The following is a 27682-nucleotide window of genomic DNA, read 5'->3' as shown; positions in this document are numbered from 1 at the left end:
GAGTGCTGAGGTACTGTCAACTTTTTCTTGTCCATTCCTTTATATACTCGACAGTCAGCACCCCCTATACACTACCAGTTATATAGCCTTGCATATGCAGTGCATTTGCACTGACTGTTATGATTAGACACTTCATTGTAAGGGGCCTGTATTTGTTTGATTACACTAGATATTAATACTACATAGAATTATATCAGCCAATCTGAATTCAAGGGACACCATCTTAAATGACATCTCTAAAAGGAACATTCATTCTTCGTTAGCCGTCGTCAGAAGAGGATGCTCCGCGTCGGATGTCTTGAAGATGGAGCCGCTCCGCGCCGGATGGATGAAGATAGAAGATGCCTTCTGGATGAAGACTTCTGCTGGCTTGGGTGAAGACTTCAGCTCGCTTGGATGAAGACTTCTGCTGGCTTCGCGGAGGACTTCTGCCGCTTCGTTGAGGATGGATGTCCGGTCTTCAAAAACTGTAAGTGGATCTTCGGGGGTTAGAGTTACATTTTTTTTAGGGCTTATTGGGTGGGTTTTATTTTTAGATTAGGGTTTTGGCTGAAAAAGATCTAAATGCCCTTTTAAGGGCAATGCCCATCCAAATGCCAATGGGGAGCTTAGATTTTTTAGATAGGATTTTATTTGGGGGGTTGGTTGTGTGGGTGGTAGGTTTTACTGTTGGGGGGGTGTTTGTATTTTATTTTACAGGTAAAAGAGCTTATTTCGTTGGGGCAATGCCCCGCAAAAGGCCCTTTTAAGGGCTATTGGCAGTTTAGTTTAGGCTAGGGTTTTTTATTTTGGGGGGGCTTTTTTATTTTGATAGGGCTATTAGATTAGGTGTAATTAGTTTAAATATTTGATCATTTCTTATTTATTTTGTGTAATTTAGTGTTTGTTTGTTTTTTGTAATTTAGTTAATTGTATTTAATTAATATAATTTATTTAATTGTAGTGTAAGGTTAGGTGTTAGTGTAACTCATATTATGTTTTATTTTACAGGTAAATTTGTATTTATTTTATCTAGGTAGCTAGTAAATAGTTAATAACTATTTACTAACTAATCTACCTAGTTAAAATAAATACAAACTTGCCTGTGAAATAAAAATAAAACCTAAGCTAGATACAACATAACTATTAGTTACATTGTAGCTAGCTTAGGGTTTATTTTACAGGTAAGTATTTAGTTTTAAATAGGAATTATTTAGTTAATGATAGTACTTTTTATTTAGATTTATTTTAATTATATTAAAGTTAGTGGGTGTTAGGGTTAGACTTAGGGTTAGGCTTAGGGGTTAATAACTTTAGTATAGTGGCGGCAACATTGGGGGCGGCAGATTAGGGGCTAATAAGTGTAATGTAGGTGGCAGCGATGTTAGGGGCGGCAGATTAGGGGTTAATAAGTGTAATGTAGGTGGCGGCGATGTTAGGTGCGGCAGATTAGGGGTTAATAAGTGTAGGTAGGTGGCGGCGGTGGCCGGCGGCAGATTAGGGGTTAATAAGTGTAATGTAGGTGGCGACGATGTCAGGGGCGGCTGTCAGGAACATGTAAGCATAGATTACTCTTGTTACTACTTTCCCTTTAAGACCTCCTCACAGGTGTTTAGGCATTCCTATTTATCACAATGCTTCCCTTCACTGCTAGGTAATTTGGATTTCCCAGGATTCCCAGCTACTCAGCCTGTTACTGTTTGCTGCCTAATTGACTCTAACTGAATCTTGTTCCCACAGGCAGTTTACTCACTGCAGCTCTCAATCGGCAGCCCTCTTTGTTGTGCCTTAGGAACTAATCAAGCCTGGCAATATTCCAATAGCTCCGTTCTTCTATAGCTCATCTGTGAACATGCCGCAGCGTGTGACATCATCAGCACTTCGGATCCGGACTTGGGGACTGGAGGTCTGGATTTCATTACCGGGACCGTCAGCTGAAGGTAAAGTGGTTCCTGCAATTACCTCTTCATTCCTATGCACTGTGCAGTGTCCCACGGCTTCCCAGTTTCATTCCATCTGTCTGTTCACAGTTGTTACTGATACAAACACTCTTAAAGGGCCCCTGACATTCTTATTGTGCTCTACAAGTCTGTTCACAGTTGTTACCAATACAAACGTTCTTAATGGGCCCCTGCCTTTCTTATTGTGAAAAAGTATATCAGTTTCTACAGACACATGGAAGATGGCTTACTAATGTTTCCTGATGACAACTAATCTAACATCTATGATCATAGCAATAATACCAAGCTGTATGCACTGTAATTATATGGTTAACCTGCTTTAAATCTATGAGCTTATAGTAGGTCATTTATGAATATTCTATACATGATATATGTCACCTTACATTCTTATGCTCCCACACATATATTCTCTTAACATCTATTGACACTTATTTATTAACATCTTGACCCTAACACAGTCACCCTCAGTTCTATGAGCATAAATAGAGAGTTACATGATATTAACTCTCAAGGTGTGGTGTGAGACTTAGTGGAGCTAAGGTATACTATAGGTCATATTGCACCATATCCTGACAGCGGCAGATTAGGGGTGTTTAGACTCGAGGTTTATGTTAGGGTGTTAGGTGTAAAAATAACTTTTCTTTCCCCATAGGAATCAATGGGGCAGCGTTACGGAGCTTTACGCTCCTTTATTGCAGGTGTTAGGCTTTTTTTTAGTTGGCTCTCCCCATTGATGTCTATGGGGAAATCGTGCACAAGCATGTAAAACCAGCTCAAAGCAGCGCTGGTATTTGTGTGCGCCGGGTTTATGAAAACCTGTAAAAGCAGCGCTATAGGGAGGTGAGCGGTGGAAATAACTTGCAAGTTAGTACCGAGCCGCTCTTACCGCAAAACTAGCCGTTAGTTAAACCTTTAAGACACTGCATATGAAAAGAGATTTCAAATGTGACCATGTTATGACCACTGTTACCCAAACAGTGATCATAATGTGAAATAATTATATTTTCATGTCGGGTTAACACACTTGAGAACATGCGATTGTGTTTGCGCACGAGTAGTGTGTTAGGATTTTCCACTGTGTTTGCTCTATTGACATCTTTGGGGGAATACATTAATAATAAGTTTGGCTTTTTGCGTGCGTCGGGTTAAACAGTTTACTTTAAATTGTAATACGAGCGGTACCAGACGCATGCATAAAAAAGCTTACTTCTAGCGGAGTTAGCACGCAATGCGGAAACATTAAATACCGCTCCACTTGTAATCTGGCCCTAAATATTTATCTGCAGTAATGGTAAAAACATCAATTTTATTAAAATACAACTATCATGTTCTCAATATAAAATTTTATGAAAGGTGTGAACATTTTACATTTTCTACTGTGCAATAAATATCCATATTTTAGTTTAAATCAAGATAATTAAATGATTAAGATCTACATAAAAACAGTGGAAAGTCAACTGGGATTATTTTAGATAGGAAAAAATGAAGGTAATTAAAGTAACTCCCTGCATCATTTTCTCACTAAATATAAATATTTATAAAAAAAAGAGCAATTTGAATAAAAGAAGATATTAGCATTTATGCATCATAAAAAGTATCCATAATATGAACAATTGTTCAAACTGTACTGCCGTAGGGTATAATATAAAGTGCCAACTCTTCTGAAAACATTGTTTTCCTCTTTGAATATTAATAAATAATTTGGAAAATCGCTACAAGATATTTTGTAATAAAACAAAAGGATACATATGTTCATTTAGCATTTACAGTGATACATTTGAGGTTGATAATTTACTTTCTATGGGGTTTATACAAATTCATTAGGTGAAATGTGCAAATTCCTTAGCACTCTTTTGTAAACTTTTCATATTCAAGAGCTCTTCCTTTGTGGATTTACCTTTATATCCCCAGCATAAATATTTGTCTGCAATACTAAACTACCAATAGCACTTAAAAGGGCCTTTTGCAGGGAATTAAACAGCTTTTTTTTTTTACACCCATCGTGAAATACCCCTACATCAGTTAACCACCCAATAGCTAACCCCCAAGGCCCCTATCCTAAGACCCCATAACCTGTAAACTGCTATTACCCCATTGCAAAATACCCCCAAATCTATTAACCCCCTAACAGCCACAACCCCCATAGGAAAAAAACACTACACTACTTAACCCCCTAACAGCTAACCCTGCAAGACCCCTAACATAAGACCCCCTAAGTTACCAAAAATAAAAAATACAATCATTACCAAAAACAAATAAATATAATTTAAAAAAAACACCAGTAAAATCCTCTGCTAAAAAACCCTATATTAAAACTTCCTCTAAAAATTGCCCTAAAGAAGGCATTTGTCAAGCAGTGCCCTTGTTGAAGTAATCATAGGTCTTTTGCTTAAAAAATACCATATACAAAAATTAAGTTACCCCCAAAAAATTGCACTGAAAAGGGCATTTGTCGGGCAGTGCCCTAAAATGATTTAGCTCTTTTGTAACAACAAAAAACTATCTTAAAAATCTGCTCTGAAGGACCGGATTTTAATAAAATATCCTAATGAAAAAAAAATTCTAGACTAAAAAAAATACTAAGCTATAAAAACCATATCATAAAAAAATGCTCTGAAAAGGGTATCAGTGATTAAAGGGATACTAAACCCACAATTTTTGTTTCATGATTCGGAGAGAGCATGCAATTTTAAGCAACTTTCTAATTTACTCTATCCGAATTATGAAAGAAAATATTTGGGTTTAGTATCCCATTAAGCTCTTTTGCCAAAAAAAATCCTATACTAAAAGAAACATAAGTTAAAAAACCCTATCCTAAAAGAAGGTCCTGAAAATTTATCAGTGATTACGTTTTTGCAAAAACAAAAAACCTATACTAAAAAAAAATGAGTTTAAAAAGAAAACTATCCTAAAAAAATGCCCTGAAAAGGGCATCAGTAATTAACCTCTTTTGCAAAAAAAAAAACCCTTGGAAACTCTATACTAAAATCAATAAAACCCACACAAAAAAAACCCTACAGTTAAATCCCAAAAGTTAGTACTCACCAACTTGAATACGTCTCCTTAGGGGGAAAAAATTAAGGAACCTATGTACTTTATTCCTTGTATAAGATCATAAATATATTGAGGAAACATTCTCAAATTTCCTTAAAGCTGCATATAAAAATATATTGGTTTGAAAAAGTGCAAAAAATAAAATTATATATACAGTATATATATATATATATATATATATATATATATATATATATATATATATATAAATATATATATATATAATATAATATAATATATATACTGGATAGTGTAAAGACTACTATGAGTAGAAAGTCTTAGAGTGGGTGTTCTACTACTGCCTCAAAGTCTCTTATGAATTTTACAAGCATATTGTTCACAAAATTAAAGTTCATATATGAGTCTATCATTTGCAAGATCCTAAAGTGATATAGAACTGTAGAATACTAGAGGCAGCTCCACTTCACACAGTCTGGGACATGGCAAATCAAAATCTGTAGATAAAAGGAGCTCCAGATAGCATAACTCTACTAGGTGAAAGTGATGTCAATCTGATTACAGACTTTAACTCAAAGCTTTACAATCATTGTAAGACTCCTGGGGCGCGATCCGATATACGGCGTAGGTTTCGGCGCAAGCCAGGGAACCCACGCCACCCGTAATTTCAGCTCCCACATCGGGGTATTACATATAGGGCGCCGGCATTTCCTAAGTGGCGTAAGTCTGATGAACTAGCGATGTCCAGAAATGAGCGTAAGTACAAATTTCTGGAGTCGCCCGTGACTTACGGCACTTTAGAAACTGCTGGCGCCTAAGAAAACTAACTAAAATTTTAAATCTCCCGTAACTGTCTAACACGCCTCCCAAAAATAAGCCCGACACGTATATCCCTATATCCACAATCCCCCCTCTCACTCCTAATAATAAATTAATTAACTCCTAAACCACCATAGCCCACACCGCAAATAATAACTAAATTATTAACGCCTTAAACAGCCATAGCCCACACCGCAATAAACCTATTCTAGTATTAACACCTAAACCGCAATAGCCCACATAGCCTATTAAATCTATTAACCCCTAATCTGCCGTCGCCAACGTCGCCGCCACTATAATAAAGTTATTAACCCCTAAACCTAAGTCTAAACCTAACCCCCCCTAACTTAAATATTATTTAAATAAATCTAAATAATATTACTATTAAAACTAAATACTTACCTATAAAATAAACCCTAAGATAGCTACAATATAATTAATAATTACATTGTAGCTATTTTAGAATTTATTTTTATTTTACAGGCAACTTTGTATTTATTTTAAAGGGACAGTCAACACTTCCGTTAACATTATTTGATATTGAAAAATAAAAACCGAAGATCCGCCTGCATTATACCCCTTCTACCTTGCCGCCTTGCTTCTGTACTAATCACCGTCGCTAACTTCTCTAATACCAGGTAAATATGGCAGCCAAACTCCCCCCACCGTTACATAGCTGCCTTCTTCTTCAAATGATCAGCAAATCAGAATCCAATCCTCCGTCTTGTGCTTGCAATTTCTGACCGAGGATTGGATTCTGATTTGCTGATCATTTGAAGACGGTGATTAGTACAGAAGCAAGGCGGCAAGGCAGAAGGGGTATAGTGCAGGCGGATCTTCGGTTTTTATTTTTCAATATCAAATAATGTTAACGGAAGTGTTGATTGTCCCTTTAACTAGGTACAATAGCTATTAAATAGTTAATAACTATTTAATAGCTACCTAGTTAAAATTATTACAAAATTACCTGTAAAATAAATCCTAACCTAAGTTACAAATAAACCTAACACTACACTATCATTAAATAAAATAAATTAATTATCTACAATTAGCTAAAATTAAATACAATTAACTAAAATAAACTATAGTAAAAAAAAAAAAAAGAAATTACAGAAAAAAAATTACAAGAAGTTTAAACTAATTACACCTAATCTAAGCCCCCTAATAAAATAAAAAAGCCCCCCAAAATAATAAAATGCCCTACCCTATACTAAATTACAAATAGCCCTTAAAAGGGCCTTTTGCAGGGCATTGCCCCAAAGTAATAAGCTCTTTTACCTGTAAAAAAAATTACAATACCCCCCGAATATTACAACCCACCACCCACACACCCCTACTCTAAAACCCACCCAATCCCCCCTTAAAAAAACCTAACACTGCCCCATTGAAGATCACCCTACCTTGAGCCGTCTTCACCCAGCCGGGCACAAGTGGTCATCCGATCCGGGCAGAAGTCTTCATCCTATCCGGGCAGAAGAGGACATCCGGACCGGCAGAAGTCTTCATCCAAGCGGCATCTTCTATCTTCTTCCATCCGACGAGGAGCGGCTCCATCTTGAAGACATCCGGCGCGGAGCATCCTTCCAGCACGACGGACTAACGACGAATGACGGTTCCTTTAAATGACGTCATCCAAGATGGCGTCCCTCGAATTCCGATTGGCTGATAGGATTCAATAAGCCAATCGGAATTAAGGTAGGAAAAATCCGATTGGCTGATTAAATCAACCAATCGGATTTTTCCTACCTTAATTCCGATTGGCTGATAGAATCCTATCAGCCAATCGGAATTCGAGGGAGGCCATCTTGGATGACGTAATTTAAAGGAACCGTTATTTGTCATTAGTCCGTCGTGCTGGAAGGATGCTCCGTGCCGGATGTCTTAAAGATGGAGCCGCTCCTCGTCGGATGGAAGATGGTAGAAGATGCCGCTTGGATGAAGACTTCTGCCGGTCCGGATGTCCTCTTCTTCCCGGATAGGATGAAGACTTCTGCCAGTCTGGATGTCCTCTTCTGCCCCATCGGTTGAAGACTTCTGCCCAGATCGGATGGCCACTTGTGCCCGGCTGGGTGAAGACGGCTCAAGGTAGGGTGATCTTCAATGGGGTAGTGTTAGTTTTTTTTAAGGGGGGATTGGGTGGGTTTTAGAGTAGGGGTGTGTGGGTGGTGGGTTGTAATGTTGGGGGGGGGTATTGTAATTTCTTTTTACAGGTAAAATATTACTTTGTCCCACAAAAGGCCGTTTTAAGGGCTATTTGTAATTTAGTATAGGGTAGGGCATTTTATTATTTTGGGGGGCTTTTTTATTTTATTAGGGGGCTTAGATTAGTTGTAATTAGTTTAAACTTCTTGTATTTTTTTTTCTGTAATTTAGTGGGGGTTTTTTGTACTATAGTTTATTTTAGTTAATTGTATTTAATTTTAGCTAATTGTAGTTAATTAATTTAATTTATTTAATGATAGTGTAGTGTTAGGTGTATTTGTAACTTAGGTTAGGATTTATTTTACAGGTAATTTTGTAATTATTTTAACTAGGTAGCTATTAAATAGTTATTAACTATTTAATAGCTATTGTACCTAGTTAAAATAAATACAAAGTTGCCTGTAAAATAAAAATAAATCCTAAAATAGCTACAATGTAATTATTAATTATATTGTAGCTATCTTAGGGTTTATTTTATAGGTAAGTATTTAGTTTTAAATAGGAATACTTTAGTTAATAATAGTAATATTATTTAGATTTATTTAAATAATATTTAAGTTAGGGGGGGTTAGGGTTAGACTTAGGTTTAGGGGTTAATAACTTTATTATAGTGGTGGCGACAGATTAGGGGTTAATAGATTTAATAGGCTATGTGGGCTATGGCGGTTTAGGGGTTAATAATAGAATAGGTTTATTGCGGTGTGGGCTATGGCGGTTTAGGGGTTAATAATAGAATAGGTTTATTGCAGTGTGGGCTATGGTGTTTTAGGGGTTAATACACTTTATTAGTTATTGCGGTGGGGGATTGTGGTTGACAGGTAGATAGACATTGCGCATGTGTTAGGTGTTAGTTTTTTTTTGCAGGCATTTTAGGGAGTAACGGTGCTCCCATACTCAGCGCAAGGCCTGCTACGGCTGCATTTTATTGTGAGGTGAAAATGGAGTAATATTTTCGCCACGTAAGGCCTTGCGCTGGATATTGGATACCGACTTACGACGCGGTCCCATGTTAGCTTATGGGAGTAAAAATTGCGAGTGATGGGTGAAATATACATGCCGCATTTAGATGCGGCGCTGTATATAGGATACCAAAAACGCACAAAAACCGGCGTCTCCGGCCTTTGCAGGCTACGCTGCATATCGGATCGGGCCCCTGGTGAGTGCTAATCATCTCTAGTGGTGGAGGAGATTGACCAGGGCTCAGTCAGTTGGAGACTGAGAGTTCCAGGCTGCTTATGCTGCAGTGATCCAAAGTGACATCTCAAATTCTGAGTTATATTCTGAAATGAGGTTGACATAGGTTTTACCTAATAGAGTTACGCAATGTGGTGACTTTACTGTTTTTTTGTGTTCTATAAATATAGTATGAATCCATTTTGCAAATAACTGGGGGGGGGGGGAGCACGCTGACTTAAACAGAAGATAAGTTGAATAGTTTCATAATATAAGAAAATGTTGTGTTACACATATGCTGCTTTAGATTTTATTTCTTACTCTAACATTGGCACCATTTCCACCCCATTGCTGCCAATTTTAGTACATGCTTGATAGGTGTGTGCATGTTCATACAGACCAATCAACTACTACCTAGGTTCAGACTAAAATTATTAAATGGCTCATCCCCAAAATGTTATTAGTTGCTTTATGGGTTTATAAATAATAAAGGAGTAATGTTATAAGCGTTGTATTTTGCAACTATTTGGAAGTTATGCTGCAGAACCGGAGGGAATGGTGTATTTTTAAAAGCTTTCACAGGTAACTGTTTCTATTTTATGATATGCTCCTAAAATTGCCAAAGGAGCATGCACAAAGATGAAGCCTAAACAGTTTGCTGTTTTCTTTTAAATTCCATTAAAGGGACATGAAACTCCATTTTTTTTTTCTTTTATCATTTAGAAAGAGCATGACATTTTAAACAACTTTCCAATTTACTTCTATGATCTAATGTGCTTCATTCTCATGATCTCCTTTGTTGAAAAGCATATCTAAATAGGTTCAGTAGCTGTTGATTGGTGGCTGTACATAGATGTCTTGTGTGATTGGCTCATCTAGTGCATTGCTATTTCTTCAACAAGGGATACCTAAATAATGAAGCAAATTAGACCATATAAGTAAATTGGATAGTTGGTTAAAAGTGTATTCTCTTTCTGAATCATGAGTGAACATGTTTGGGTTTCATGTCCCTTTAATGTATAGTAAAATGTTTTCCTTAAAACAGACCTCTCGGCATATAAATACCTAATTCATTTGAGTAATATTTCATTTTAATGGTACCAAAAACCCATAATTTTATATAAGTTAATTGGAATCCAGCTAATTTGTAAATCAGTCGTCTTCATTTCCTGACTAAAATGAAAGAGTAGCAATTCTTAACTTCTTTTATCCGAAAATAAAAAACAAAACAAAAAAAAACATAAAACTAGTCTCAAGGGGGCAGCATTACACAGAGCAACATTTCTATGCTCTGTTTGTAAGTTAAAAAGCTGCAAAAAAGTGTAACCCTCAATAGGATATACTTATAGGCACATATTCATTAGTATGCACTGTACAGTGCCGTTATGTTGGTCAGAAATGTGGGTGTTGTTTTGCCTATTTATTTAATATGCTACATTTTTGTGCTTTTTCATTAAAAATGAATCACAAACAGATAATAAACTTTTTAATGTTTGCAAATGCTGCATTTACATTTTACAGAGCAGTAATATTCACCCTATGGGTATACTCTATGAAAATTTAATTTTTTATTCTTTCATTTATTCTTATACTCAGCACACAAATATATTTAAATGAACCTGGTATAGGAATATTAAACATTGCTCCTTCAGTAAAAACAAATATGTTAAATGAAAGTAAATTGAAAAAAAAAGATTGTGTAAAAAAAAGCAAACAATGTACTTGTTTTCTTGCATAATGAGCACTTAGAAATTCTTAGTGTAGCCACTGCCCCCAGTGTGATATGGGAGCTGACGTGTTTGAAACTAAAGCTACATTCTGACTGATCTAGGCATGAGTAAGTCTGACTCCCTGTTATTTAGTCTATTAACTTAATAGTAACCAGCATAACAGTTATATGACATCAGGCTAAGATAAAACTTCCTGTAGTGTAAAGAACACTGCACAAATGTAGGGGGGGAAAGGGTAAAATCCATTTAAATAGATAAATAATACATATTGCAATTATGTATAAGGTAATGCTTAATTCTTTTTTATTTGAATAACTAAACAGACTGTTTAACATCCCTTTAAAGGAATAATATAGTCAAAATTAAGATTTCATGGTTCAGATAGTGCATGCACTTTTAAGCAACTTTCTAATTTACTCCTATTATCAATTTTTCTTCTTCTCTTGGTATCTTTATTTGAAAAAGCAAGAATGTAAGATTAGGAGCCAGCCCATTTTTGTTTCAGGTAGTGCTTGTTGATTGGTAGCTACATTAAGCCACCAATCAGCAAGCGCAACACAGGTACTGAACCAAAAATGGGCTGGTTCCTTAGCTTAGATGTCTGTTTTTTCAAATAAAGATAGAAAGAGAATGAAGAAAAATTGATAATAGGAGTAAATTAAGAAATTTGCTTAAAAGCGCATGCTCTTTTTGAATCATGAAAGTTTAATTTTGACTAGACTATTCCTTTAAGTAATAATGTGTGGTTTTGTTTTGAATTGCAATGCATTGGATCTCTCTCTCTCTTTTTCATGATCTGAAGCTCTCTGCTCTGGGGAGAGTATTTAAACAATCTTGTTGTTACTACAAGGTTCCCTCAAAAGGCCTATCATCTGTTGCATCACTCACTACAGAGTTCAAAACTTTGTCTGAAAACAACATCAGCTCAAGAATTGTGTATCAGGAGCGTCATGAAACAGGTTTCCATGGCCAAGCAGCTATACACAAGTCTCATATCAACAAGTAAAATGTCAAGCACTGGCTGGAATGGTGTAAAGCCAACCACCACTGGACTCTGGAGCAGTTGAAACATGTTTTCTAGAGTAATTCTACAGGATGCAAAGACTATATAAAAACAATTTGGGGAGAGCCCTTTCCAGTTCAGCAGGACTGTGCCCCTGTGCACTAAACAAGGTCCATGAAGACACGGTTTGACAAGTTTGGAGTGAAGGAACTCAAGAAGCCTGCTCAGAGTCCAGATTGACCATATAGTGTATGTCTTTTTTCTCAGATCCAGAACACTACATAGCTGGATAAACAGTTCTAAAGCTAAAATTTGCCTTTCTAAAACTCTTTGAGGGGCCTCAGAGTACTGAAAAGCCTTAGGTAACCTTGCTATAGAGGAGTACTTTAGATCATCGGGACCTATATCTCTTAATGTCTGTTTCTCTTCTTCCTTTATCTGTGGTTTACTCTCTCATTTTTTTGTTTCTTCCCCTCATCAATTTCTCTCCTTCTTTCTCCCCAAACTGTAATCTCTGTACCAGTCTCCTTGACTTTCTCTTTGCTTTCAGCTTCTCTTATTTCTCTCTACGTATGTGTATGTATATATATATATATCTGCATTAGAGTTTGTATGTCTGTATATGTGTGTTTTACTATAAGAATGCTATATTTTTTAATCACCACTCTGTATGCATATATCATTTTCTTATCTTTGATGCATAAGTAGAATATGCACTGTTTTATATGTCATATAATTGTGCGTAAGCAGATTCTCCCTTAAAAGGAGAGGCTTGAAAAATCAATTTACCAATAGGTGTTCTGTTAAATGTATAAATGCTGTGTGCTTAAAGGGACAGTCAACACTAAAACATTTATTTTTTAAAAAGATAGATAACGCCTTACTACCCATTCCCCAGCTTTACATAACCAACATTGATATATTAATATACTTTATATCATCTAAACTTCTAAATTTCTGCCTGTTTCTAAACCACTACAGCCAGCCTCTTATCACATGCTTTTTTATTAGCTTTTCACAACAGGAGACTGCTAGGTAATCTGGGCCAAATAAATAACATTGTACTCACGCCGGCGAAGTTATTTAAGAGTTAGCACAACACAGCACTAATTGGCTAAAATCCAAGTCAATAGATAATAAATAAAAAGTAATGCAATCATGGGGATGTCCAACGATGCTTAGATACAAGGTAATCACAAAAGGTATTAATATAACAGTGTTAGTTGTGCAACACTGGTAAATGTGTAATAAAGGGATTATCTATCTTCTAAAACAATAAGAATTATATTGTAGACTGTCCTTTTAAGGGCATAAACTGAGGTCTATGATTAAGACAGGTTATCTAGGCAAAATGCATTAGACCTGTCAGTCTTACCCCACAAGGTTTACTTTTGTATCAATAAAGTCTTTGACCTTTTTATCCTCTTAGCTCTACTTCTGTTTGGACTCTTTCTATGCATCTGCTTGTGTGTGTCTTTATGATTGTGCATGTCTGACTCTGTCTTTGTCTCTCTGTGCATCTGCTTGTGTGTGTCTTTATGATTGTGTATGTTTCACTCTGTCTTTGTCTCTCTGTGCATCTGCTTGTGTGTGTCTTTATGATTGTGTATGTCTGACTCTGTCTTTGTCTCTCTGTGTATCTGCTTGTGTGTGTCTTTATGATTGTGTATGTTTCACTCTGTCTTTGTCTGTCTGTGTATCTGCTTGTGTGTGTCTTTATGATTGTGTATGTCTCACTCTGTCTTTGTCTCTCTGTGTATCTGCTTGTGTGTGTCTTTATTATTGTGTATGTCTCGCTCTGTCTTTGTCTCTCTGTGCATCTGCTTGTGTGTGTCTTTATGATTGTGTATGTCTGACTCTGTCTTTGTCTCTCTGTGCATCTGCTTGTGTGTGTCTTTATGATTGTGTATGTTTCACTCTGTCTTTGTCTCTCTGTGTATCTGCTTGTGTGTGTCTTTATGATTGTGTATGTTTCACTCTGTCTTTGTCTCTCTGTGTATCTGCTTGTGTGTGTCTTTATGATTGTGTATGTTTCACTCTGTCTTTGTCTCTCTGTGTATCTGCTTGTGTGTGTCTTTATTATTGTGTATGTCTCGCTCTGTCTTTGTCTCTCTGTGCATCTGCTTGTGCGTGTCTTTATGATTGTGTATGTCTCACTCTGTCTTTGTCTCTCTGTGTATCTGCTTGTGTGTGTCTTTATGATTGTGTATGTTTCACTCTGTCTTTGTCTCTCTGTGTATCTGCTTGTGTGTGTCTTTATGATTGTGTATGCCTCGCTCTGTCTTTGTCTCTCTGTGCATCTGCTTGTGTGTGTCTTTATGATTGTGTATGTTTCACTCTGTCTTTGTCTCTCTGTGCATCTACTTGTGTGTGTCTTTATGCTTGTGTATGTCTCACTCTGTCTTTGTCTCTCCGTGCATCTGCTTGTGTGTGTCTTTATGATTAAGTATGTCTCGCTCTGTCTTTGTCTCTCTGTGTATCTGCTTGTGTGTGTCTTTATGATTGTGTATGTCTCGCTCTGTCTTTGTCTCTGTGTATCTGCTTGTGTGTGCCTTTATGATTGTGTATGTCTCGCTCTGTCTTTGTCTCTCTGTGTTGCTTGGGAGTGTCTTTGTTTCACTGAGTATTAATCTATATAACTTTTATAGTTAGTGTTGTTCCCTCAAAGGACCATAACATTTAAAAAATGACATGCTCTAATATGTTAGAGTATATATAGTTTTATGACTATTAACCCTGCAGTACTGTGTATTTAACCCCCACAAAAGGGTTGCCACTTGGGACCCGCTATGCACTGTTGGTCCCAAGAGGAACTCTCCGCTCATCCAATCAGCAGCATTATTTGCATGACTCAGATATACAACTAACACTGCTGATTGGATGAGCAGGGTTTTTTGCTTGTTTTGCTGTTTGTTGGCAATGGTTGTAAAGATGTAAAAAGTGTAACCACCAGCTGACGTATCATCTTCATTAAAAAATATAGCAATAGTCTCGGAACATAAAAAATGCAACAATCTTATCAACTAAAAATTCCAAAACCAGAAAGAGTTACCTATCAGGATCATCTAAAAGAACCTCCTGATTTAACCTGCTTGTTAGTTTTTACTGACTGTTATCTGGCTAAACTCACTTTACCAGAAAATAATATAGAGGTTCTTAACAAAACTGAGTTTATTCAGTATTGTATGTAAGAGAAAAGATAACCCTTTCTATAAAACCCTTACAGATAAAGCATTATCTGTATAAAATCAATATGGTTTCCAAGATGTGAATTTGCTGCTGCCTCAGAATTTTCACTTCATTCCAAGTCACAGAGCTACTTTCACTAAATGCTTGTGTTTAAAGGCTGTTGCTCTTATATTTTGACCTTTTCTTACTCCTCTCCTTCTCCTTAAGCTATTCTGTAGTATTGTTATATTTTGGAAGAACCTTTTTCTCTGCATCAGAACTATCTATTTTTGAATCATGGGGATAACCTTCTTGCAATCATTTTAATCTAAAAAAAAAAAAAAAATTTGATCTCACTTTTTAATATTTCATTTTTTTCTTCTTAATCTAATTCATAAGGATTTATTTTCAAACATATTGACTTGATCTTCATTACTGATCAAATGAGTATTTATCTAATGATACAAATTATATTCAAACTATTCAAGGGTTCAGTTAGATTCTAAAGCCTACTTGTATTATTTCTAAATTAAAAGAAAAGGCACAAAAGTTGGACTGCTACTTTAAAAAGATGATCAACCAAACACTAAATATTATTTCTTTGAAAAATAATGTCCATTGAATTTCCAGTCTCTCTCTCTTCTTTAGTATTACTTGGATAGTGGATTAAACTTTGATACTCTACAAAAAATCATAAATAGCTTAAAGGCTTCCTTCTCTAACTCTATAAATCAAAAGTATTAATTTCAGCTATAATGTAAAAATGTACAAGAATCTTATTTCAACAAAGACAATTTTAGACAACTGCACAAAAATGCAATCGAACAAAATCTCTTGCAATAGCAAAAACCATTAATCAGAAACCCCCAAATTCATTAGGAATGGAATAATTATAGTTTAGTAATGAAAACCCATAATAAATCATCAAAAAGTTTTAGAATAAGATGCTTAAAGGTACAAGACCCCATACAATTTAAAGAAAATATTCAAATTTACTTCTATTATCAAATTAACTCTGTTCTATTGGTATCCTTTGTTGAAGAGAATACCTAGTTAGGTAGCATGCATGAGTCTGGAGAACTATATGGCAGCAGTTTTTTAAAAACTTACAAGTGGAGCACTTTATATTATTAGCACTCTACTTTCCAATACGAGCGCACGATAATGTGCGCTGGTATTACAAGTTAAACGCAATACGAATGCAAGCTTGCTATAGTGTAGCTTTAAGAGAGTGCTATAGCACCAAAAGCTGAACCTGTTTAGGAGTCATGGGATGTGTACCCGGTCCGGTCTGAGAGTGCTGTCCCCTTTTCCTTGTTTTGCATATGCCCAGGGTGATTACAAGTCCCTGAACCCTGACTTGTTCCCAGTTTGTTTGATTAAGAGCTTGCATTTGTGAACATGGCTGCATTTGTGTGGCTGCATTAGGGACCCAGGTTTTTGGAAGAGACCTTGACGTGGTACCTGGGCTTGTCCCATTTGGCCAAATGCGGTAACTGACTCTTCCAGTTTTGCTTTTAATTCTAGCTGAGAGCTTGTGAGCGAGTGCTGGACTTTTTTTTTTTATTATTGTGTGTTGCATAGTCTGCTTTGTAATTTTCCCTATGGATCTGCATCCAGGCAGGCCCGGGGTTAACTGCCTGTGACTCTGGAAATAGTGTAGCTTTAAGAGAGTGCTATAGCACCAAAAGCTGAGCCTGTTTAGGGGTCATGGGATGTGTACCCGGTCCGGTCTGAGAGTGCTGTCCCCTTTTCCTTTTTTTGTACATAAGCATATACATATATATTTACACCCCACTCCCACCAACTTTAAAGCCCCAACATAGTTTCCAACAGTCCCTGATTTCCAGGGACAGTCCCTGGATTTTGCTGTATGTCCATGGATTTCTTTTGTCCCTGGAAATGTCCCTGGAAATGCTACCTCTTTTGCCCAACATTTGGTGTATGTATATATATATATATATATATATATATATATATATATATATAAAGAGTATATATACACACACACATATACATATATAGATAGATAGATGTAGTTTATTATTTAAATATAATTAATTCCTAATGCAATAGTGTTATTATTATTGAATGGGTTCACATATTATTTTTCTTTCTAATTTTGATGCTGTGTTGTAAAAATAACCATATGCCCAGAATGTGTTCCAGAGACTGGGTAGGTTTAAGAGCTTGGTGTTGTAATCTGTATAATAAACTATGGATAAGTCTAAATTATACTATTACTGGGTATGTTTTGATTGCAGAACCGAGTGGACGGAGCAGTTGAACAGTAGGTCGTCAATACTCCAGTAACCTGCATGCTTGCTCTGCTGCAAAGTGTCCCTGGGAATTTTTTTTTAAATGTTGGCAACTATGCCCCAAAGCTGCCTAGAGCAGTTGTTTTTAATTAAAAACTATAATGCTCTCTATTTTGAAGGCATCTGGAGCACTTTGCCCATTTACGGATGCACAATAAATAACCAGCTATTACAAGTGGCTGGTTATTGCTGCCGTAAGCTTGCAGTAGCAATTAGTGCTTAGAAAATTAACCAGAGATCAGATATCTGCTTAATTTTATAAATGTGGCCCAAATGCCCCGAAAATACAGTAGTGTGTATTTTATTAAAAAAATTAAAAATTGTAGCACTAGGCAGACATTGCGGTCTATAGGAACTGTGTGTTCCCTCTAAATAATTTTATATATATATATATATATATATATATATATATATATATACTGTATATGCTTATATATATATGTATGTGTTAATATGTGTATAAACATATATGTATATAATCATATACATATATATTTAAAATGTGCTGCTATCGCTGCAAGACTTACCGCCTTCGCTTCGCTAGTTCTCATGATGTGCCTCATGACATGAGATTGAGGCTCCCATTGGAGTCTTTGGAAGCTCTCTCCCATGAGCGCAATGCTTCCATGCAATGCAAACACGAGCTTGCATTCGCATTGCTGTCAACTTGTAATACCGGCGCATATTATCGAAAGTGATATTTAGTGCTCTGCTTGTAATCTGGACATAAACTCTGCTTGCATGGTGCTCCAGACATGTGCATGCTCCTGAGCCTACCTAACTGCTTTTCAACATAAGATTCAAAGAGAATAAATAACAGAAGTATTTTTTTTATTGTACACCATGGGGCCCAGTTATCAAATGCAAGGTGAACTTCTCCGAACCTGTCCTCTATCACAGCTAGTGGGCCGCAATAGGCTGCCGGCATCTATTAATGCTCAAGCCGCCCCCCTGCTGTCAATCACCCTGGTTGGACAAGTCCGGAGGATTGAAAACTGTGAGCTAAGAGTTGGTATATAGGTTTAGAAGCAGCAGTATGATTATCTATCTGCTGCAGGCTCTCTCATGTGCATCCACAGCTTCTTAAATGAATCCCTATCTGTGAATCATTGATGATAATTTGGGGATTTTATGCCCTTTAAAGAACATATATTTAAAATATTAGAAAATGCTACAGTGTTTCTACCTGTGTTCTATCACCTAAAACAAATAATGTAGATGCAAACTAAAAATTAATATGTAGATACAAATATATTTAAGCAGTCCCTTTATTTGATAAACAAAAACTATCCCTCCAAATTTTGTTTATGTAAAACGATAAAACTGATGATATATTAAATATACTGCATCTTTCAGGTTTTTAATGAATGACAAAGAAAGTAATGATAAACAGGGAGAGTATTTCTTATAAACATAAAGTCTACTTCCAAAAGATAAGTGTTATTTGAGCTTCTTGCAATATTCTGATACAATTTACTTGATAGCTATTAATTTATTTTCTTCCCATGATACTCTCTCTCCATAGCAGCTCATTATTTCTAATTAAACTCCTCAAAATAGTTCAGCAAAGACATAATTTGTTCAAAATCATAAACCACATTGCATTCTTACTTATTACTTTTATGTTACTCTACAGATAAATTAGTGGATTTTATATCATTAATATTTTCTTGTTTCTATACTTTAGCTTTACACTAATTACTTCATACTATTGAATCACACACACAGACATGCAGACACATGTGCTCTTTAAAGGTGTTTAAATGTAGTTATCCAATCAGCAAGTGCTACTTAGGTGCTAAACCAAAAATGGGCCGGCTCCTAAGCTTACATTTTAGATTTTTAAAATAAAGATATCAAGAGAACGAAGAAGAACTGATAATAGAATTGAATTAGAAAGTTGCTAAACATTGCATGCTCTATCTGAATCATGAGAATTACATTTTGACTATACTATTCCTTTAAATAAAAAAACAGGTACCATGCGAATTTAGGATAATTTGAGTAGATTATTTGCAATTTGGCACACACTTATGAAAAGGTTTGCCGCTCCTGGTATTTAAAAAGGTCATTATATGTCCAAGATTTCTAAAACTTAGACTTACATGAGATCAAAATCTTTATTAATTCTATAATGCCATTTTTACTTAATAAGTTTGTGTTTTTCTTGATTTCTTGCTAATAGTATGTGAGCAGTTTATAAAGGTCTTTAATAACAGTAGTAATTACATCTATTAGAAGAGCAATGAAAGGTAATCTGCAAAGAGTTTATATGGTTTTAAAATTCAAGGCTATTCCAATTAACCAGAAAACCTTGTTTTTGCAGGATTTCTAACCCCTTGTACAGTAAAAACAACTTAAGATACTTTCATTAAACAGCATTGATTACCCGTCTTGGCAGCTTTTGGATAAAATATATTGGCTGTTTATAAGGTGTTTTTTAAATGCTATAAAGGGACGTTAAATTCACATATGTTCTGTCATCCATATTATTCCATATTGTTACTGTATTGTTTTCAATTTAACTTTTACTTCACATATTTTATGTAAAAAAGTAATTTGACATGTTTAAATTCTTGTCTTTCATATTGAATATAGTTAAGTGGAAGTTTCCATGCATCCTCAGTTCTCTTTAATGAACATGATTGTTTCCAGGTTTTATAAATAAGTTCAAAATATTGCTCAGAACATACTTGTACACATCTTAAATATTATCATAAGAATTTTCATTTATGATTGCAACTGTATGATTAAAATATCTGAATAGTAAAACTTAGTTCAATTACCTACAATATTTTACTTCTTTTTAGTTATGTCCGTCTTTAAAAAAATCCAGTTTCTTATTTCTTTCCCCACGTTTACCAATCAGAGTGTAAGACAACCCAACGCGTGGGTTAAATTATATCTGGAGTTAGGGAACTTAATTTAAATAGCTTGTTTCAAATTCATTATAATGTCATAGAAAAAGAAGCCATAGGTTAAATTCAAACTTTTAACAATGCAAACTCAAATAGGATAAAATGGGGACATTTGGTATTTATTGGTTAGATGAAATATATGATGATATTTGTGTATTTTTAAGTAAAAACATTGACAGCAGCAGGTAAATACTCACTGGTAAGTTGTTGGGCTGACATTGATACGTCGGGGATGACTTCCTGACTCAAACTTGCTTGCTAGTGTAACATTATTTCCAAACAGACAATAGCGAGGCATTTGTACACCAACAACACCCGCAAGGACAGATCCCGAGTGAATTCCTATTCTCATCTGTAAGGAAAAACAATGAGTATTAAATCATAGCCTACTAAGTACCAGTGACGTGCAGCAAGGTCAGAGGCTGGTGAGGCACTGGCTATGATACAACCAAGAAACACATATATGAACCCGATAGAGGTAGCTTAAATTTATGATTAAATTGGCAGGTTGTAGGTCCAATTTACTGCTATTATTAAATTTGCTTATTTCTCTTGGTATCCTTTTTAAATGATATGCAGCAATGCACTACTGGGTGCAAACTGAATGAGCCAATGAAAAGAGGCATATATGTGCAGCCACCAATCAGCAGTTAGCTCCAAGTAGTATATTGCTACTCCTAAACCTACCTAGGTATGCTTTTCAAAGGATACCAAGAGAACAAAGCCAATTAGATAATATAAGTGAAATGGAAAGTAGTTGAAAATTGCATGCTATATCTGAATCATGAAAGTTTAATTATTACTTTACTGACCCTTTACATACTAGTGAAAAGTAGCTCTGAAAAACAAATCTGACAAACCAGAACTTGAGAAATTCTAGGTACCAAAGTGCTCCTAAAATACTGGTTCTTCATCCTCCGGAATTTTCTGATTTGTCTATGTAAATTCATGCAGAATAGAAAAAAAACATTCTCTGGCTCCTAAAACTAAAACTAACGTTGTTGGCTTCTCAGTGTACAGGGCGGCTTCCAACATTAAAATATATTTGTCCAACCTTGCCCTCACCTTAAAATATATTTGTCAACACTGGCTTAACCACATATATTAAAAAAAAATCTATTCAGGATAAAGTATTTCTTTGATGCAAGTTTGTGACACTGAATCCCATTTAAATTTGACAGAGCACTGAAACCAAGGACATATATGACAGCTTCAATGTCTAAACAAGGTTGTAGCAATTTTAAGAATAATCAATAACCACCAAAAACTTGTCATTCATTGTTCTACCATTTACAACTTTTAGAAGCACAAACAGGTAACATCATTTGAAGAGATACGGTTTAAAATAAAAGTTATTTACATAGCATAATATTGCTAATTAAATCTATTCATCCCAACCAAATGTTTCCTTGCTAATCACATGGGTAAAAAGTGAATAACCAGATCAAGCAGCTGTTGGCAAACTAGATCCATTTCACTAAGGCTTGAAGGAAGTCTGGTTTCCATCTGAGGGACTGATATATAGGTATACATTAGCAGAAGGTAAGAACAGTGACATAAGATATGTAATAAATTCTGCCTCTGGTGGGTTTATTAATCAATTTCTTAACAGAACCAGTGGAAAATTGATTTAATTTGAACAACTCTTCTTGTTCCCGCCACTGCTGCAAGATAAGCAAGAGATTGGGAAAAGGACAAACCAAGAATCAGAAACCAAAGACTGAATGGTTCCTACTTAACCCCTTAAGGACCAAGGCCATTTTTCAATTTCTTTCCCTTAAAGACCAGGGCTATTTTTACATTTCTGCGGTGTTTGTGTTTAGCTGTAATTTTCCTCTTACTCATTTACTGTACCCACACATATTATATACCGTTTTTCTCGCCACTAAATGGACTTTCTAAAGATACCATTATTTTCATCATATCTTATAATTTATTATTAAAAAAATTATAAAATATGAGGAGAAAATGGAAAAAAACACACTTTTTCTAACTTTGACCCCCAAAATCTGTTACACATCTACAACCACCAAAAAACAACCATGCTAAATAGTTTCTAAATTTTGTCCTGAGTTTAGAAATACCCAATGTTAACACGTTCTTTGCTTTTTTTGCAAGTTATAGGGCAATAAATACAAGTAGCACTTTGCTATTTCAAAGCCACTTTTTTTCAAAATGAGCGCTAGTTACATTGGAACCCTGATATCTGTCAGGAATACCTGAATATCCCTTAACATGTATATATTTTTTTTAGAAGACATTCCAAAGTATTGATCTAGGCCCATTTTGGTATATTTCATGCCACCATTTCACCGCCAATGCGATCAAATAAAAAAAATTGTTCAATTTTTCACAAATTTTTTCACAAACTTTAGGTTTCTCACAGAAATTATTTACAAACAACTTGTGCAATTATGGCATAAATGGTTGTAAATGCTTCTCTGGGATCCCCTTTGTTCAGAAATAGCAGACTTATATGGCTTTGGTGTTGCTTTTTGGTAATTAGAAGGCTGCTAAATGCCACTGCGCACCACACGTGTTTTATGCCCAGCAGTGAAGGGGTTAATTAGGGAGCATGTAGGGAGCTTGTAGAGTTAATTTTAGCTTTAGTGTAGTGTAGTAGACAACCCAAATTATTGATCTAGACCCATTTTGGTATATTTAATGCCACCATTTCACCGCCAAATGCGATCAAATTTTAAAAAACGTAAATTTTTTCGCAATTTTAGGTTTCTCACTGAAATTATTTACAAACAGCTTGTGCAATTATGGCACAAATGGTTGTTAATGCTTCTCTGGGATCCCCTTTGTTCAGAAATAGCAGACATATATGGTTTTGGCGATGCTTTTTGGTAATTAGAAGGCTGCTAAATGCCGCTGCACATCACACGTGTATTATGTCTAGCAGTGAAGGGGTTAATTAGGGATCTTGTAGGGAACTTGCAGGGTTAATGTTAGCTTTAGTGTAGAGATCAGCCTCCCACCTAACACAGCAGACCCCCTGATCCCTCCCAAACAGCTCTCTTCCCTCCCCCACCCCACAATTGTCCCCGCCATCTTAAGTACTGGCAGAAAGTCTGCCAGTACTAAAATAAAAGGTATCTTTTTTTTTAATTATTTTTTTTTTTAGCATATTTACATATGCTGCTGTGTAGAATACCCCTTAGCCCCAAACCTCCCTGATCCCCCCCAAACAGCTCTCTAACCCTCCCCTTCTACATTATTGGGAGCCATCTTGGGTACTGGCAGCTGTCTGCCAGTACCCAGTTTACAAAAAAATATATATTTTTTTATTTTTTTCCCCACTTTTCTGTAGTGTAGCTTCCCCCCTCCAAAGAATAAAACCCCCACCCCCTCCCAGATCACTTCGATTGTTTAAAATAAATTTTTATTCCCCCTCTCTGCCTCTATATTTTAACAAACTGTTCCATAGTGTAATGGTTCCCACCCGCTCCCTCCCCGTGCACGCGCCCGCCCGCCTCCCTGCGTGCACGCGCGCCCATCCGTGCGCGCCCCCAGCGAGCCCGCCCACGATCCCGCCCACCGCTGCATTACGACATGCACCGATGGCCGCCCACCCGCCTCCCACGTCGGCTCCCACCCACCAACGATTGCGGGCCATCGATGTCCGGTGCAGAGAGGGCCACAGAGTGGCTCTCTCTGCATCGGATGGGGTAAAATGTTATTGCAGTGATGCCTCGATATCGAGGCATCACTGCAATAACCGGAAAGCGGCTGGAAGCGATCAGGATCGCTTCCAGCCGCTTTCAACCCCAACGTCGTACAGGGTACGTCGCTGGTCTTTAAAGACCAGGTTGTGTGCGACGTACCCTGTACAACGCGTGTCGTTAAGGGGTTAAAGGGTCATTACAATCTACTCATGTTTTGTTGCATGATGCTAAAATTAAGCATTTTCCAGTGATTATCCACTATTCCAATACATCACCTATATGCTAATCTGTACTTGTAATGGACATAATCCACCCTCTATATTATTCCGATTCTTTATGTAAATGTAGGATACACAATTTTTATATAGTCTTCTAAAGCATTGCTCATTTAAAGTTAACTTATGATAGATGTATATACAAAGAATAAAGTTCCTAAAATGTGCTAATTGTTCAAACCAAACACATCAGTGTGGCCCTTTATATGAGAAGTCTAGGCACCATATTCAGGAACATTGAGCTTCATGTGTTTCATTGATGACTTGCTGGATATATCTCATGGAGCTTGTACAGAGGTTCAGTTTGTCCTTCCTGGTTTATAAAGTTATAAATGATGACTTGCTATTATATTAGATTTTATGACCTTGCTGACCTTACCGTACAAAAGAAGCAAGATGGGGCTGCAAGAATTTCCCCCCCAGAGTTCCATATGTTGGAGCATTTGGATTCTGCATGGAAGATGAAGAGTTTGACAAGCTTTGGAAAAGGTTTACTTTAATAATGTTACCTTTTCCAAAGATTGTCAAACTCTTCATCTTCCATGTAGAATCCAAGTGCTCCAACATGTGCCGGAACTTGGGGAGGGAAAATCTTGCAGCCCCATCTTGCTTCATTTGTGTGATCAGGTCAGCAAGGTCAGAAAATCTAAATCTAAATATTATTGCAGCCCCATCTTACCTACCTCACATAGATCTTCTCCTGGGCTAAGTGAGTTCTGTCTTGGGGCTGCCGCTAAAGTCTTAAGAACTTTCTGGAACCTCATGCCACTTGATAGCCCGGGTAGTGTTACTAAAACTCAACTGGGGGTTTATTTTGGCAGTGGCTGAGCCTGAAATTGACAGTGGGTGGGGGCAGGGCGTTTGTGGCTCTTATTACCACTGCAGTGGTAACTGCAGTGTTGCACAATGGACAGAGGCAGACCTGCTCTCTGCCTCTCTCCATAGATTACATATTTGTATTGAATTTTTCTTTGTCATGACAGGTGAGGCAGTGTCTCATCTGCCTCCACTGAGTGTGCATCACTGCTAAGTACCATAAAAAATCAAAGTGTATCAACGCAAATCACAATCACCAAAATTTAGATTTTTTTCCCTTATGACATCCTTGGTATACTTTTCTAATTTATGTGGCACAACTTATTTATTTATGTGTGACACACTATAAATGTAATATGAAGAATAATAATAAGCATCAACAAAGCATTTCAAGGGCTTAGGCTCCTATTTATTAAGAAGCAGGTTCTCAGTCGAGGAATCTGTCTGCACACATTTGGGGCTAGCACATCTGAGGTGCCTCTTAACTTGCTATTGCAGGCTCTGGTAAGTTTATAAATGGAGCCATAAGTCTGTATGTTTAAAAGCTACATTGATAATTTGGGCTCTTTTAACCATATATCCAAACTCTTTTCAGAGTTTGGATATATGGTTTGAATAAAACAGTCATGGCTCTATGTTTTCTCCAATTCTCATGTTTTAAAATATATCCTACTCACTAAAAAATGGAGATGTAAGTATTTTTGAACAGTCTGCAGAGAATGAAAATATTATGTATGTTAAAGGGACAGTATACAACAATTTCCATGTAACAGCATGTAATAGACACTACTATAATGGCGGATATGCCAGATACTGATATAGAAATACAGTAAAAAAAACTTTTAAAAACTTCTTTAGAAACTCCCAGTTTGGCACTGTTGATGAGGATAGGCTGGGACACCCAGTGAGAGGGGCTGGGAAAGCAGGAGGAGCAGACCCTCTTCTGCATATGAAAAGAAGACCCATTAGACAAACAGGAGCAAGCAGGAATCTGTAGACTTCAGTCTACATCTAAAACTTTGAGGCTTGATTAGGAGTCTGAAAATCAGCACAATGTTATTTAAAAATAAGCAAAACTATACATTGTTACCAAAACACTCCTAGATGGGCTATACAAATGGATCATCTACAAAACATTTATGCAAACAAAAATTTAGTGTACAATGTCCCTTTAAGGACATTAAATTTTAGTGAATATAGGGATCGGTTTAATTTATCTTTATTTGCTTCCTCTTACTGTCACTTAGATGCATGAATGACATAATTAGTACTTACACAACACCCCACATCCACTGCATATGTCTGTCAGTGCTTCCACAGATTTTTCATTGCTATAAGATTAAAATTCCAAAAGACCTCAAAACACTGCCCATTCTTAACAATATACTATAATGATATATCTATTGTGACACCACTGGGGAATGCTAGTGCTTTAAGTTTAATAGATATTGAAAATAATATTAATTATTGTCATAATATGTTGTTTAGAATGATCTTATTAGCACTGAATGCAACAATTTATTTTTAAAAAATTACATATTTTACACTTTAATTAAAAATCAAAATCAAACAACTTTCTTAAGTCACTTCCATTGTTTAAACGTGCACTATCTTTGATATGCACACTTTCTTAGGCACCAACTCCTACTGAGCATGAGCAAGTTTCACAGAATATACATATATGCTTTTTGGGATTGGCTGATGGCTCCCACATGATGCAGTGTGGGGGGGGGGGGGAGATAGAATTAACTTTAAAATTTGTCAGAAAGAAATCTACTACTCATTTGAAATTCATTCTAAGTGCTTTTGCATTGTCTTTTTATTATTATGCATCTACTGATTATGCTATTCACTGTGTTTAGTGATCATTTAAAAAAGAAAGACAAAAGAGTAGACATTATGGGTCAGATTACAAGTGGATCGCTAACGCTTGCCAGCGAAAGATAAGGGGTTTATTGTGAATGTTTGCGTTTGTTGGGTTTACCTCTTGTATTAAAAGCTGAAAGTAAATGTGATTGCTTGAGCGTAATCATGACTTATGCTAGAATGATTACCGGGCTCTCAGAGCTCTGGTTAACTATTTTGTGAAACTAAAAAGTGTCAAAAAATACATTACAATGTACACTTACACTCATAATAACACCACCTAAAAAAAAATATTCTAAAACAAAATTGCACACAAAAACTATAAAGGCTCCAAGATATAAAATCTCAGGTGTTGGTGTTGTGACAGTATTGGTCAGTATTGCTTCAGACTTGATAAAGGAAGGAACTCTTCAGAAAGCTTGTCAACTTATAAATGTATAGTTAGTCCAATAAAAAAGTATCATTGCTCAATGCAATACTCTTGTTATTTTGATATCTAAATCTCTGGACTAACACGGCTACTCCAATCAACGTATTTATATGTGTATATATGTATTTGCAGACATATATACACAAATACATATGAATATAACTAGATGAAAACAAGTGAAAGCATATTTATTCAATATTCATATTTAATAAAGAGTTATACTGTGTAACTACCGTAAATATTTCCCATTCCAAAGTTCTGCACATATCATTTCTATGTATTTATAAATAGATATTCATATATACAGCATATCTGTATATATCTATACATATATATATATA

At 36.0% G+C, this 27682-nt stretch overlaps 1 protein-coding gene across 1 annotated transcript in view; it reads right to left on the bottom strand.

Annotated features, from left to right (window-relative positions):
- The window catches only part of GUCY1A2 (guanylate cyclase 1 soluble subunit alpha 2), a 561623-nt gene that overhangs the window by 13566 nt on the left and 520375 nt on the right, over positions 1-27682 (bottom strand). The window contains exon 7 of the mRNA XM_053708566.1: positions 20481-20635. Coding sequence (XP_053564541.1) covers positions 20481-20635 — 155 coding nt within the window. The remainder of the gene's footprint in view (positions 1-20480; positions 20636-27682) is intronic.

This window comes from Bombina bombina, chromosome 3 (genome assembly GCF_027579735.1).
Source record: "Bombina bombina isolate aBomBom1 chromosome 3, aBomBom1.pri, whole genome shotgun sequence".
Lineage (NCBI taxonomy): Eukaryota > Metazoa > Chordata > Amphibia > Anura > Bombinatoridae > Bombina > Bombina bombina.
Note: the sequence above shows the minus strand (reverse complement) of the source record. Positions and strands in the feature narration are given on the sequence as shown.